The sequence below is a fragment of the Cinclus cinclus genome, chromosome 1, assembly GCF_963662255.1.
Source record: "Cinclus cinclus chromosome 1, bCinCin1.1, whole genome shotgun sequence".
NCBI classification, from domain to species: Eukaryota; Metazoa; Chordata; class Aves; order Passeriformes; family Cinclidae; genus Cinclus; species Cinclus cinclus.
Window position 1 is genome coordinate 101,491,433 of NC_085046.1, and position 12,786 is coordinate 101,504,218.

The 12,786-nt window shown below is 37.1% G+C and overlaps 1 protein-coding gene across 1 annotated transcript in view; it reads right to left on the reverse strand.

The window, feature by feature from the left end:
* The window catches only part of PTPRM (protein tyrosine phosphatase receptor type M), a 434,879-nt gene that overhangs the window by 40,380 nt on the left and 381,713 nt on the right, over nt 1-12,786 (reverse strand). Inside the window, exon 24 of the mRNA XM_062500964.1 lies at nt 10,815-10,851. Within this exon, the coding sequence (XP_062356948.1) occupies nt 10,815-10,851 (37 nt within the window). The remainder of the gene's footprint in view (nt 1-10,814; nt 10,852-12,786) is intronic.

The window sequence follows — 12,786 nt, forward strand, 5'->3', positions numbered from 1 at the left end:
AACAGACTCGACTGAATCCTGTTAGCTTGACATTTCTGGAAAACACTGCTTATATAGCAAGCTGAAATGCTTTACTGGACAAATCCCGCCCAGTGCAGCTACTGGCAACATAGAGGCTTTCTACTGTATCCTTTGCTCTGGAAAAACACAGCTTTCTCTCATTACCAGCCAAGGGACAGCACAGTGAATAGTAATTGGCTGATTTTCAAGCACAAACTGAATCCTACCTGCTTTGAGCTAGCCAGTCAGCCAGCCCTGCTGCCTGCACACTGCTGTACGTGAAAATTGGCTTTCACAAAATGAAATGCTCAAAGTGCTTTCAAGTCCCATTAGCTTTTAACAAGGCTTAGATTACTAAGTGACTGTGGAGCATGTGGAAATTTTATGTATAGCTCCCATGAGACTGACCAGTGCTTTGGCTGGCTTTCTATACACACTACTCCTATATTTAAGGAGTCAGCACTAGACCTCTTACAGGAAGAAGGAAAAGATTGACCTGTAAATTCTCCACCTCTTTCCAAAAATAAAAAGAAAAAAACATTGCTATTTACAATGTACAGTAGTGGGGAGCCAGAGTCCCACTGTTCTACGAAATAATGCAACCGTTCCAAAATAGCTAATATAAGAACCCCTCCATTCTGAATGCCCAGTTTAATATATACTTAAAAATATTATCCTTTGAGCAATGATAAAACAGATTACTCCTGAGTTTCTTCCTTTCAAATTGTTCATTTCATAAAACTAGATAATCAGTTTGAAAATGTGTATTTTCTAAGAGTATGTAAATTCACATACACATCAACTGTTGCGTACAGCTGGATTGTTTCTCTTGCTGGCATTTCTCTGATCCTATTCTGCAATGAGATGGAGGAATGTGGTATTTATTCTCTGGGCTATCATATGGCATTTTCTTTTCTCTATTGATACAGATCTAACTGGGCTGGAACAGTGCCCATCTCAACGCATTGTTTTGTCTGCATTATGGCACTGTCTAGAAATCCCAGCCTGGGACTGGAGCTCCATTGCAGCAGAAGCACCAAACATATGAAATGCCCATGAATACAAAAAAAGGCGTTCATGCCCCTCACAGTCATAAGAAGCCAAACACACCTTGAAAGACAACAAGAGTAAGGTAGGGTTTGAATGAACTGAACATTCTTGGTAAAATACAAAGCAACCACAACATGACAGATCCTACCATTCCTGAATAATCTTACCTGTTCCTGCTCCATGTAAGTATTTCCACCATTTTCAGAAACAGGTCATTGCTTTACGTATTTTAAAGGCTGTGACCACACTTTATTTGTGCACTCTTGACAGGTGCTATTTAAGACATTTTTATACCACTACAGCAAATGCTGCCACCTAAGTTTCCAACTAATAAAGTGTTACACACTTATTGATTGACATTTCTCCACAGCTAGATTTCCAATACTAGCTCAGTTTGTTCTATTTGAACAAAATAAAATGAAAATGTCATACGGTTTCCCAAAGAATAAATAGCACATTTCCACAATACCTTTTGACTACTCACAGAAGTACTGCAGACTTGTAACAGAGAAAATGTCAGCAACAGAAATTGTCCAGATTTAAACAGTTAGCCTAAGATGAGACAAAGCTGAATGCAATAAAAGTGGTATACATAGCATTACTGTCCATTTATGCACCCTTATGCCACTAAAGAAAGCAGATTTTTCTTTTTCTGATCTTAATTGTAGGAAACTAAAAAAAACCAAAACCCCCCCCCCAAAAAAACAACATGAAAACAGTGTAGTTGTAGTTTAATGTTGTTCATCTAGTCCAATGAAAAACTCTTTCTTTCATATAATTTGCTTGCCCCACAGCAGAGATGTTAAATGGTCTGTTCGTCTCATTAAAATTTTCTCAGACTGCATAAATCCAGTATCTTCCAAACTCTGAATTACATGTAGCACTCCTGGGGGTTAGGAATTCCCTAGTGAGCACTGTGTGGGATACCTGAATAATGCCAGAGCCTTGAATCTTTACCTTGCAGTTTTAAAGTCAGCACTGCTTGCAGAGAGTGTGCTTCAGTCTTTTCTTCCATGAAATAAGAAAGCTTTGAATAATGGAATTGTAACTATTGTGACTCATCTGGGTACCTGAGATACAGCTATGAACACATCCAGATGGAACAGCAATGAGAGGTATTGGCCCTCTGCCTGAGGTGACAGCTCTGACTGAAGGGTTAAAGCAGGAGGCTTGAGACCATGGCTCAAACCTGAGCTGTCTTTGTGAGAGCAGTCCAACAGGACGTTTCAGTTGCTGAATCAGGGTTTTCCACTAAGAAAGCTGGTTTTGTTTCTAATTTGTGCATTCCTGTCAATAAGCATGATTTGCATCATGGAAATATGAATACCTATTAATCACTCATTCTAAATGGCTCATCTGAGCTTGGAAAGACTAACACATAAAGATTTTTTTTTTTTTTCAAAAAATCATGCTGCATCTAGCATTTCCAAAACAAAAATCTTAAGTAATTGACTTGCTGGACTGGGTTCCTCATATCAACTTGTAATGCAGAATCAATTTTGATGATGGATGAGAAGTTTAAGATCATTTTATCCCCTTCAGTAGAAGGTTCCTTAGGGAATGGACAAAAGAACCTAATTAGTCTTTTGCATTTCTACTTTCTATTTCCATGTTGAGTCAATCATAAGCATCAGACTGTAATAAAATCATCACTATTCTCTAGCTCAAAAATATGAGTTCATTTTGGCTACTTGTTTCTTTTATTTTTCCCCAAGGACCTAATTGTGAAGGAATGCTGCTCATGCATGTGAGTAAGATATTCATATGCTGTATTTTTTAAACTTTTACTGGGATTTTAAGTGCATTAACATGAACACTTTACCTAGATGAACAAACAAGATAATTTAGTCTACATTAAAGCGTAAGTAAAAAGCTAGAAAAAACTTATGTCATAGTTTACTGTCCTGCTAAGTAGCTCATGAGTGAGATGTATCACTCACAATGTACTTTTATACTTAATGGTAGAGAACAACCGTACATTTATTTCCTTCTCACAGAAACAGTCAGTATCAAACAACTATTAGTCAGATCAAGACATGCACAAAAGTCATTAAAATAAATGTGTCTTGGATATTTTTCTTTTCAATGTCAAGATAATTACGATTAAAAATCAAATCTGTGTAACCAAAAACTCAGGACTATTATTTGCTGTTATTTTTGGGGACCACCTGGTTATTTTCACTACTTCAAGTAGGAAAGGGCAATGTTAGCCTTTTAATTCTGTTTTTTCAATATATTTTATGGGAGAGTGCAGTATTTGATATACACTGTAAACAAGGAATGCCATTCTAATATGCCAAGTGCATTTGTGCTCAGTATAGACACAACACATGAACATGCTTGCAACAGAATGAGATTTAGAAGCAGAAGAGGGAATCTCCATACACATCTGAATATGCAATTGCATGGCAGAATACAGATGGACAGGGAAAGAAATTAATCCAATAAGCCTGCATCTTTTCTTGTTTTCAAAGGCAGTGCTTCAAAATCACCAGGACTGCCATCTGCATTGGCGGCCATAGCAATATAAAGATTTCAGTGGCCACCAAAAGATATATAAGAGAGAAAAGACAGAAGACTTCAAAGATTTGGATATGGTCACGAGACAAAAAAACAAAAAAACCCAAAACAACAACAACAAATAACAACCCGAAAACCAAATCAAACCAACAAAACAAAAAACCAAACCAAACAAACAGAAAGCCTGGAAAAATCCCAACCAAAAAAACCCACAAACAAACAAAAAAACCTGAACACCTCCCCCCCCCCCAAAAAAAACCAAAAACAAAACAACTCAAACCACCATAAACCCCCAGAAAACCTCAGCCGTATTTGTTTCTTGATACATTTGTTTCTGAAATACATTATGTTTTGTAAATTTGCTATACTACTTTTTTTTTTGTCTAGCAGATGAGAAGACCAAAAGCCTTCTTCCTCCAGAGTGCTGAAGACCATCTGGTAAATAAACTTCACAAAAAAAAAAAAAAAAAGATGCTTTGTCTATGTGATTTTTCTGACAAACTGCATTTTTCTGCCTCTTTTCTGCTTTAGCACTAGGCTTCACTGTTGAACAGGTGGGTTAACAGGACTCTGTCAAGGGTGCTAGGTACCCTCCCCACTAAGCCCAGTTTATGACTGAGTTTTTGTCAAAGATGGAAAACTTCTCATCACACATCAGCTCTTCATAATTTGCCTTCCTCTGAAATACAGACATGCAGGTGAATTTCTATGGCTGATGCTGTATACATCTTCCTTGAACAAAAAATGGATTCTAGTGCATAATATAGGCAATTAGTAGTCAGAGCAACACTAATAGATGGTTACCTTTATAATGTTCTTTTCTGAAAGTGTTTGGTTCACAAGAACAGTGTGCTCAGCTCTTGAATTTCAGAAAGATGACAACTTCTCTGTTTGCAGAATATATTTTAAATTATGTATTTTTAAAGAGGACAAAATATATTACTTTTCACACAATACTCTATTTTCTACATTACAACCAAGAAGCATTTTCTTTTGCCTTATTTGCCTGTAATTATTTAATGCAGACTCTTATTTCTCTTCTTTATTCTGATATACAAAGATCTGTTGTAATTTTTCTAGTCTGATTTTTACAACACAGAAATCAAACCAAGATCTTGTTTTTGAGACCGAGATCTATACATGCTCTGAAGTCCTTTATGTCTGATTTACTGCAGTTCAGTCTGTGCGGGGAAGACTTGCTTTTTCTTCCTCTGTGGCTTTGACAGTGGACTACAGAAAAATCATGATTTTCTCAAAATTGTTTCACAAGCCACATTGACAAGCAAGTGAAAGAACAGTCTGCATGGGATTTTGGAATTTCTACTGGCAAATAAATACTGAGTAATTATTTATATAATATCTAGAGCTAGTTTGTACTTTTTTCAAAGACCTTTCAAAGGTATATGAAAGCTGGGGATGTATTACATACAAAATGTAGCCACACATGAAAAATTCAAGTGCCTTCACCTAGCAATGAACTTACCAGCAGTTTTCTAACACTGCTCCTGTTTCACTTGCTCTGTACACAAAGATCCAGGGAAACAAAACACTGCAACAAAGCCTGAGTCAACTTTGTATCAGAAAATCATGCATTTACAGCCTTCCACCTGAATGGGGAGGGGGGGCTCATTCCCTGCACAAACAAAACTACCACACAGCTGATTATGACAAAGACAGAAAAATACAGAAATCATCAAAATGGTGAAAGACAGCTGTTCTGGCAGTTATCACTAAGCACTCCTATTGCAAGTGAAGAGGCAGAGAGAAACTCTGGTATTCTCATGTACCACGAAGTGGCAACTTGTAAAAAGCCTTGACTTCGATGGTTACTAGTTTTTAGTACACACTTGTTTCTTTTTATCCTCAACACCAGTAAAAGTACCAATTTTTAATAGATGCTCAAATATGATCGTTATCATGAGTCTTTGGTGGGTAATGCTAGACACTGAGCTAAGGTGAATTTACTGTATGGTTTCACAAGGTAACCTGTAAATATCACTTTCACGTGTAAAAGGGTCTACTACTTCTGTACGTGTTCAGCTAGGGGCAAAAAGTAACTTGTCATTTGTCACTGCTGTTACAAAACAGGTGAACTTGGTTCTATAATGCCTCACCTTTTCCAGGTGGGGATTGGAATGGGCTCATCTCTCTGACTGAAGACAGATGGCTTCAACCACCTTTTTAATGTTTTGAAGATTAAGAAGTAAAGAACAGCATCAAACACAGTTGGATCTTCAAGATTAATATAGGTACATAGAATTGAATCACTTTGTATATATATCTCAGGAAAACAGCCTGGCTGTTTTCAGTCCCACATCCTGCAAAAAATGACAGCATCTATGAAACTGAAAAATTGTGGACAACTGTTTTGCCTTGCTGTTATTCAACTCCCCCTGAAGTAATTTCACATGTTATTATTCATCTGAAGGCTAAAACCATAGAAGCAGAAGTTTCATTATAAAGAGAAGTGTGGAGCTTCCACAGTGCTGTACTTGTGACAACTTTTTGTGACATAAAACCAAAAAAACATGCCAAGGAAGTTAAGAGTATTGTTATTCAATGCACTATTTCTGCTTCAGATGCCTAAAAGGGAAATTTCAGTTTGAAAGAAAATGTGTTTTTGTTTCTGAAAACCCTTATTAAAATGTTCACATAGCACACAAAGCTGTGCGTGGAAGAAAGACAAGTACTTTGCACAGAAGAGAAAGAATATGAAAGGGGTTATTAGAGAGGGAAGTTTATGCTGTTGGTAGTGAAGACTGTAAACATTTTCCCTGTAAATATTTGTTTTCAAAAGTTTCTAACTTATACCTAAAACCTCCTCCTGACTGAAACTTGACTTGATGTCTGTCTCCATAATAAGCAATACAAAAAGCAATTTTGCATCTGCTTTACAACTGGATACAGAGGGAAAAAAAGAGGTTGAAAGGCTACACTGTGCCATTTTATCTAAAATTGTTTTATTTTCAGGAGTAACTTTTTACAGTCATTAAGATATGCTCTGAAGTATTTCCACAGAACATCTTAGATCTGGCTGCTCTGCATGCTGCAGCAAGCAGAGACAATCTGAACTGTGGGGAGTATTCAAAAGTCTGAGATGCACAAAAAGACATGCTTTATATATAAAGACATGCAACCCGCATGTGAGTAATCTGCTGTTTCACACGACTGACCTGCTTGAAAACCAGCCCTGGTGGAAATGGCCATGAGTGATGCTGTAGAACTGTGTTAGCATTCATTTGTCACTCATCATTTACAGTTGCTGGTGCTGTGGAGGAGGAAGCATCCAAAACCCTTGATAGAGACTCACTAAAATAAGTTACAACACAGCTCAGTAAACTACTTGAGCTTCAGGAGACACAGAACAAATAAATACAAACCAAATTAGTTTTTTTCCTGCTCAGTAATCAATTCAGAAACAAAAACAATCAACACGCTAGATCAGAAGTCATACAGAACTCAGAACATTAAGCAATGTACAGATATTCAACCTAATGCTGTCATGGAAGGACCAGGTTAAAATTCATTGATTACATAACTCCTGGAAAAAAATAACCCTTAGCTGCCAGTAAATTGAACAGATAACACAAGAGCTCAATATTCTCCTATAAAAAGAAGAATGATATCCATAGGAACAAGGGATAGATAAAGCAAAATAATGAGTTTTAAATTGCACCAGCCTGCTGGTTCTGCATGACCCAATATGCTGGCTTTTGATGAGGGGTTCTTTTTAATCATGGTGACTCAGGTGCGGATCCCATCTGTTGATGCCAATTACAGCAGATCACCAAAAGTCTTTATTAGCTGTAAATTCAGTCTACCACTCACATTATACTTGTCACATAAAGGAAAATTGTTATTAATTTAGTAATTGAAATTGCACAGTCTGAATGTATTACACTTAAAAGCTGAGGTAAAATAATTTTTAATATTTAGGTGAGAGTGCCTCCATTAAGAAATTCTTTTAAAAAACATTTCCTCCCCTAATTCAAGGTAGCAGCAGGATGCTATGAATGCCAAGGTGGAGAGCTACCAGTCTGCATGTCAGACTCTGGTTAGTATGGAAGACAGTAACACTTCAATAAACAGGTGATTAGGCAACTCCCAGCTCTGCTAAAAGCAGATTGGTAGTCTATTACAAACTGATTAAATGTGCCACTTCTTCACTTCAAACAATTATATTTGCTCATTAACACTTGATATGTTGAATGCAGCTTAAGAACACAGGAAAATTAAATATCAATCATTCTAACTCCTCAGAGATTTAAAACTGACTCACATAATGATATTTTCCTTCAAAGAACAATAGATATATGCACCTGTGAAAGCTGCTGTGGAGGAGAAAAGGGAGGATGGGAAAAGTTATTTGAAGACTGATGAAAAGCAGATACCAAGGGAATTAAACATGCAGCTTAACTGTTGTGCTGCACTGATGTGTTTGTACATATCTGATGAAAGTGTGTTCTAAAACAGAGCATGAACATCACTGGCTACAGTGCAAGCTGTGGCACATGACATGCTTGTTAGTAAGGCTGACATAAAATAGAATCATAGAATATCCTGGGACCCACAAGGATCATCAAGTCCAACTCCTGGCCCTGCATATGCCAGCCTAAGAATCCCACCACGTGCCTGAGAGCATTGCCCAAATGCTCCTTGAACTTTGGCAAGCTTGGTGCTGTGACCACTTCCCTGGAACATATGGTGGCATAGTTTGACATGTTAAACAAATGTATTTCTTTCATAGTTAATACACAATCCCAAAAGAGTTCTGGAGAATATTTCCAGTTACTTTATCACCTTTGCAAAACACAGAGACTGCATCTTACTGGAAGTGTGCTTTGTCAGGAAGCTGACTTACTTACTGCAGGGTAACACTAACTAGACTTTAAACAACTGCACCTATCAGGATGTTGCAGAGAACCATAAAGAGCAAAAGAGTATTTTTAACCCTATTATGATGATGGGAAAGCTGAGATAGAGGAAGGAAGAGAAACTTTTTCATGATTCTTCATAGGCCACAGACAGAACCAGACAGAACATACAGACTTTTGAGATTATTGTTCTTCATTCCTATAAACTAGGGGTACAGACCTGCTTTCCAACTGGCCTTAAAAAGTAAGACGTTGAAGATGTAAACCCCAAAAAACATCACAGCCAGACAATTTTGAGCTTGCTGTAAATTGCATGCTTATTTTTAAATGAATTTTACATTCTTCAGAGAATCTTTTTCTTACTCATTACACCATGGGATGGAGGGGTTAGGCATCCCCACGTGCATTAAGATGCACCTACACAGAAGACATTGATGTGACCCACCCCCAAAACTGACAACTGCAACAGTCATTTATCCTTTACATCTTGGAAGAGTATTAGTTTCTACTCCTCTTATTCTCTTTCTTGACTAGGTACTTCTTGACACCATATGAGTAAAAAAAATGGCAAAGAAACTGTGATAACTGTTGAAGGATCTGGTAAACAGACCTTCAGCACATTATTCATACATAATTACATACATGGTTTAAAGACTGGAAAGTACAAAACTTCAAGCTTGGTATTTGCTATTCAAGTATTACGATGATAGTGATTAAAATGATGATAAATTATAATAAACACTGTGATAAAATTTATTTAAACTTGCCTTAGGTGGGGACCTAAGAGAAAGATATCTGGGAGATCTTCTGTTGAACTTCCTGATGAAAACAACTGAAAACTCCAAGTTGAAGGCCAAATGTTAACCTTTTTATTTTTGGTTTCAATTAAAAGTGAAAAACAGCAACATCATTAAGTAAATGTTAAACGGAACAAATAATTTCTTCTTTGAAGAGGAGGGTGTAAAAGTCCAAAAGGAATAAATCAAATGCTTCATTTTTGTTCCTGCCTTCCTATCTGGCTGAAACCATGACACTGGCATGTCTGTAGAGACTTTGGACTAAGGAATGTGGTGGGTGAGCAACAGAAGTGGAAGATGAAGCACATTTACATGGCTCACATTCTAATATCACAAATTCTGAAAGTATAAAACTCTGGTCTAAAAGTGCAATGTTGACACTAGTGAAGTGGTTCTGAAAGTAACATCTGTGTGCTGCCCCACTGTCATCTGACATGAAGCAGCACCACATTTTAGACTGTGGAGACCTGAGGAACAGCAAGGCAGATATACAAAATCTCTCACTAGTTTTAATGGGGACCGGATGCAGGGATATTTAAGAAACAACTGGGATATTTAAGAAACAACTTAAATCACAGCAGGATGCCCTATTTGACATGGTCAACATTTTATTTCCTTTGATAAAAAAGCAGGCATTAAAAAGTATGTGACTTCTAAATCCAGCACACCTTGCGATTATTCTGAGTATATTATACTCAGTACTCCAGCGGCATCCCTTAAAAGGTTGTAAAAAACATCTCTGGGTGGAGCTCAGCTTTTTCAAATCCATGGGCAAATGCAGGAAGCTCTGTCAGACTACCTATTACAAAAAAGACTTCCTCCAAGTAGTGGAGGAGCAATCAAATTTTCACACACGCTATCCATGCATAGGCAGGAGATTGGCATATTGTTCAATATTGTGACTAAGTAGTCACAGAAGACTCATTCTTTCCATTTGTTCCAGCTCTGAACTTGACCAAAAAAATAAATAAGGACTGCATCAGAATGCACAAATTATGTCTTTGAAGACAAGTACAAATTGAAAATTAATTTGCGTGTTGATAAAAGAATAGGCTCTTTTTCTCAAGCAAGCTTTTAAATGACAGCCTGTAAAACTGTCTCTGTAGAACCCTGTGATGAATCCTCCTGCCAGTGTTCAAATGTCTTTTTGGTCCTCTACCAAAACTTGCTAGCTGAAGAGTTTTGTATTTTAAGGACCTGGAGCCTAGTTATCATTGAAGAGTTAAGAGAACATACATTTGCACGACACTGTTGTCTCTCTGAACAGGTACAAAACATTTCTACCATGACTAATTTCTTTTTTGATGAGTAACATAATGCTGAGTAACTTCTTTGAAAAAGGATGCATTTTGCTTTTTTACTCAAAACCTGTTTTAACACAAAGGTAAAGGACTGCTTGCTTGAAATACCTGAAAATTTTGTAATAATTCCATTTCCTTGCTCCTACCTAAGTGATTGATTCAAGTCTACCCTGGATATTGACTGTGGCAAGAATGTGTGATAGAGAGAATAAACTGCAATCCAAGAACTGAAACCTCTTAGCCTCACATAACCAGAAGGGTGATAAACTTACCTTGTGTAGCAATGTAGTGATTTGGTCTATGATAACCCTAGAATAAATTGAAAGGAAAAAAAAAATCAGCAATTTGCACCTTGGCTATGTTCCTGTGAGTGAAACTTCATTTAGGATAGTATTCAGTAAATGTCACAACAGTACAAATAATGTATTAGATGCAAAAGGTTCTTTTAAGCTGGGGAAGGGCAAGTGAGAAGGGAAACAAGAGCAAATGTGTTTTCTGCAAAATACTTAAGTTGCAGCCTTGCACATTAGGGGCCAGAAGTAATATGTTTTTTCAGTCCCTTGTTGGCACTTCTGAAAATGAACAGCATGAAATCCTCTCTGGCTCTTGCAGTTAATGGCATCAGGTGCTCACAGAGTCTGAGATATACCTTCAGCTATTGCTGTTGACTGCAAAGCCTATCCCTTTTTTAACAGTTTAGAAACGTGAGATTTGCATTCAGCCTGGGGAAGACAGGAGGACATGGTGTTCACTCTTCGGCCCATGGTGATTTGTTTATGTTTTATTTCTCAATAGTAAAAAAGAAGATAAGTTCTTTGATTTAATCATTTGGTATGAACATACTTTTTCAAGAAGAACATAATACAACTCTGATGACAAGAGCAACTTAATCATAAGTTGGTCAAGCAATAAAGACCAATACGCGGTGCATTCTTTGTAACATGGAACAGGTTGCCAAAATGTAATGATAACATTTTTTATAGTATTTGAATTTCTGATGTGATGGGAGTGTCACCAAATATTTAGATCATGCACCAGTATGCTGACCAATTCAGTTGTACGAGTGTTAATATTTGAATAATGGTTATGATGCATTGTCAGTCATCAGCAGGAAGAACTTAAGGCTGTAGCACGCATAGCATTGCAATTTCTTTGTGAAAGAGGAAGGGGAAATGCAGTGATACAAGGTGGGAAAGAATCAAGGAAGATACTTTGAATATTACAGAAAGAATAACATGAATTACAGAATTTATTTCTTTACATGACATTGAAGCAAAATTTGGAAGTCTGTGAACTGAGAAGTGTTCAGAGAGCTACAGAGTGTTTTTCTTCCTGCTATGTGTTACCTAATACTTAGTGCTTGGGATCAAACATTTCAATTTCCCAGTGAAAAAAAGCATGGCAAGAAATACATCATAACCAGAGTGTCTATGATGGTGCCATTCCCTTATTAACATGTTATACTGACAGCACGACAACTCTAGTAATAACTGCATGCAAGAGCAAAATTAAAGCTGCTTCTGTAGTAGAAAAACCAGTGTTTCCCACAGAAACCTGACTAGCAAATTTATAAACAAACATGCTGTGTTTTGTGGCAGAGCTGTCTTTGGAGGATGCCTGCAGTCCTCCAAGCTTTGCAATGAAGCCATCTTCTGACGACGAGGAAAAGACTTTTTTGATTCTCAGGCATTGTTTCTTCTAGGGCCACATTCTGTCCATCCTTTTGTACTCCATAAGCAAGGGAAAAAAAAAGGTTTCTAGGCAGATATCTATCAGCATTTTATATGAGACTTTATGATCTAAATCTTTGTTTCTCACATCTCATATTTTAGCGTAAGATCCAAATCTGACACAAGAACATACTACTAGCCTAAAATGAGAACAATCCTGAATGTTGGAGAAAATGTGAAAGTGAATTCAAATCTAAGTCCCCTGTGTGAGCTCACTCTTTCCTTTCATGACAAATTACTCCCTTCAGAGATTAGTGTGGCGTCTAACTAAATATATTTCCATATGTGCCTTCACTGCTTGGTGACTGCTATTCTTTCAAACAGCAAGGGACTGAGAAGAAATCTGAGCTTCATTTAATGATTCTTGAATGTGCTTATAAACATCAGTTACAAGAGATATCTTCAGAAAGTTCCCTCAGACTTCATATTGTTACAACTGAAGTACCTACTTTTCTTGTATATTCTAGTTCCTCCACATTCCGAGAAAAAAAATCTGTTACATTCCTGTTTCATA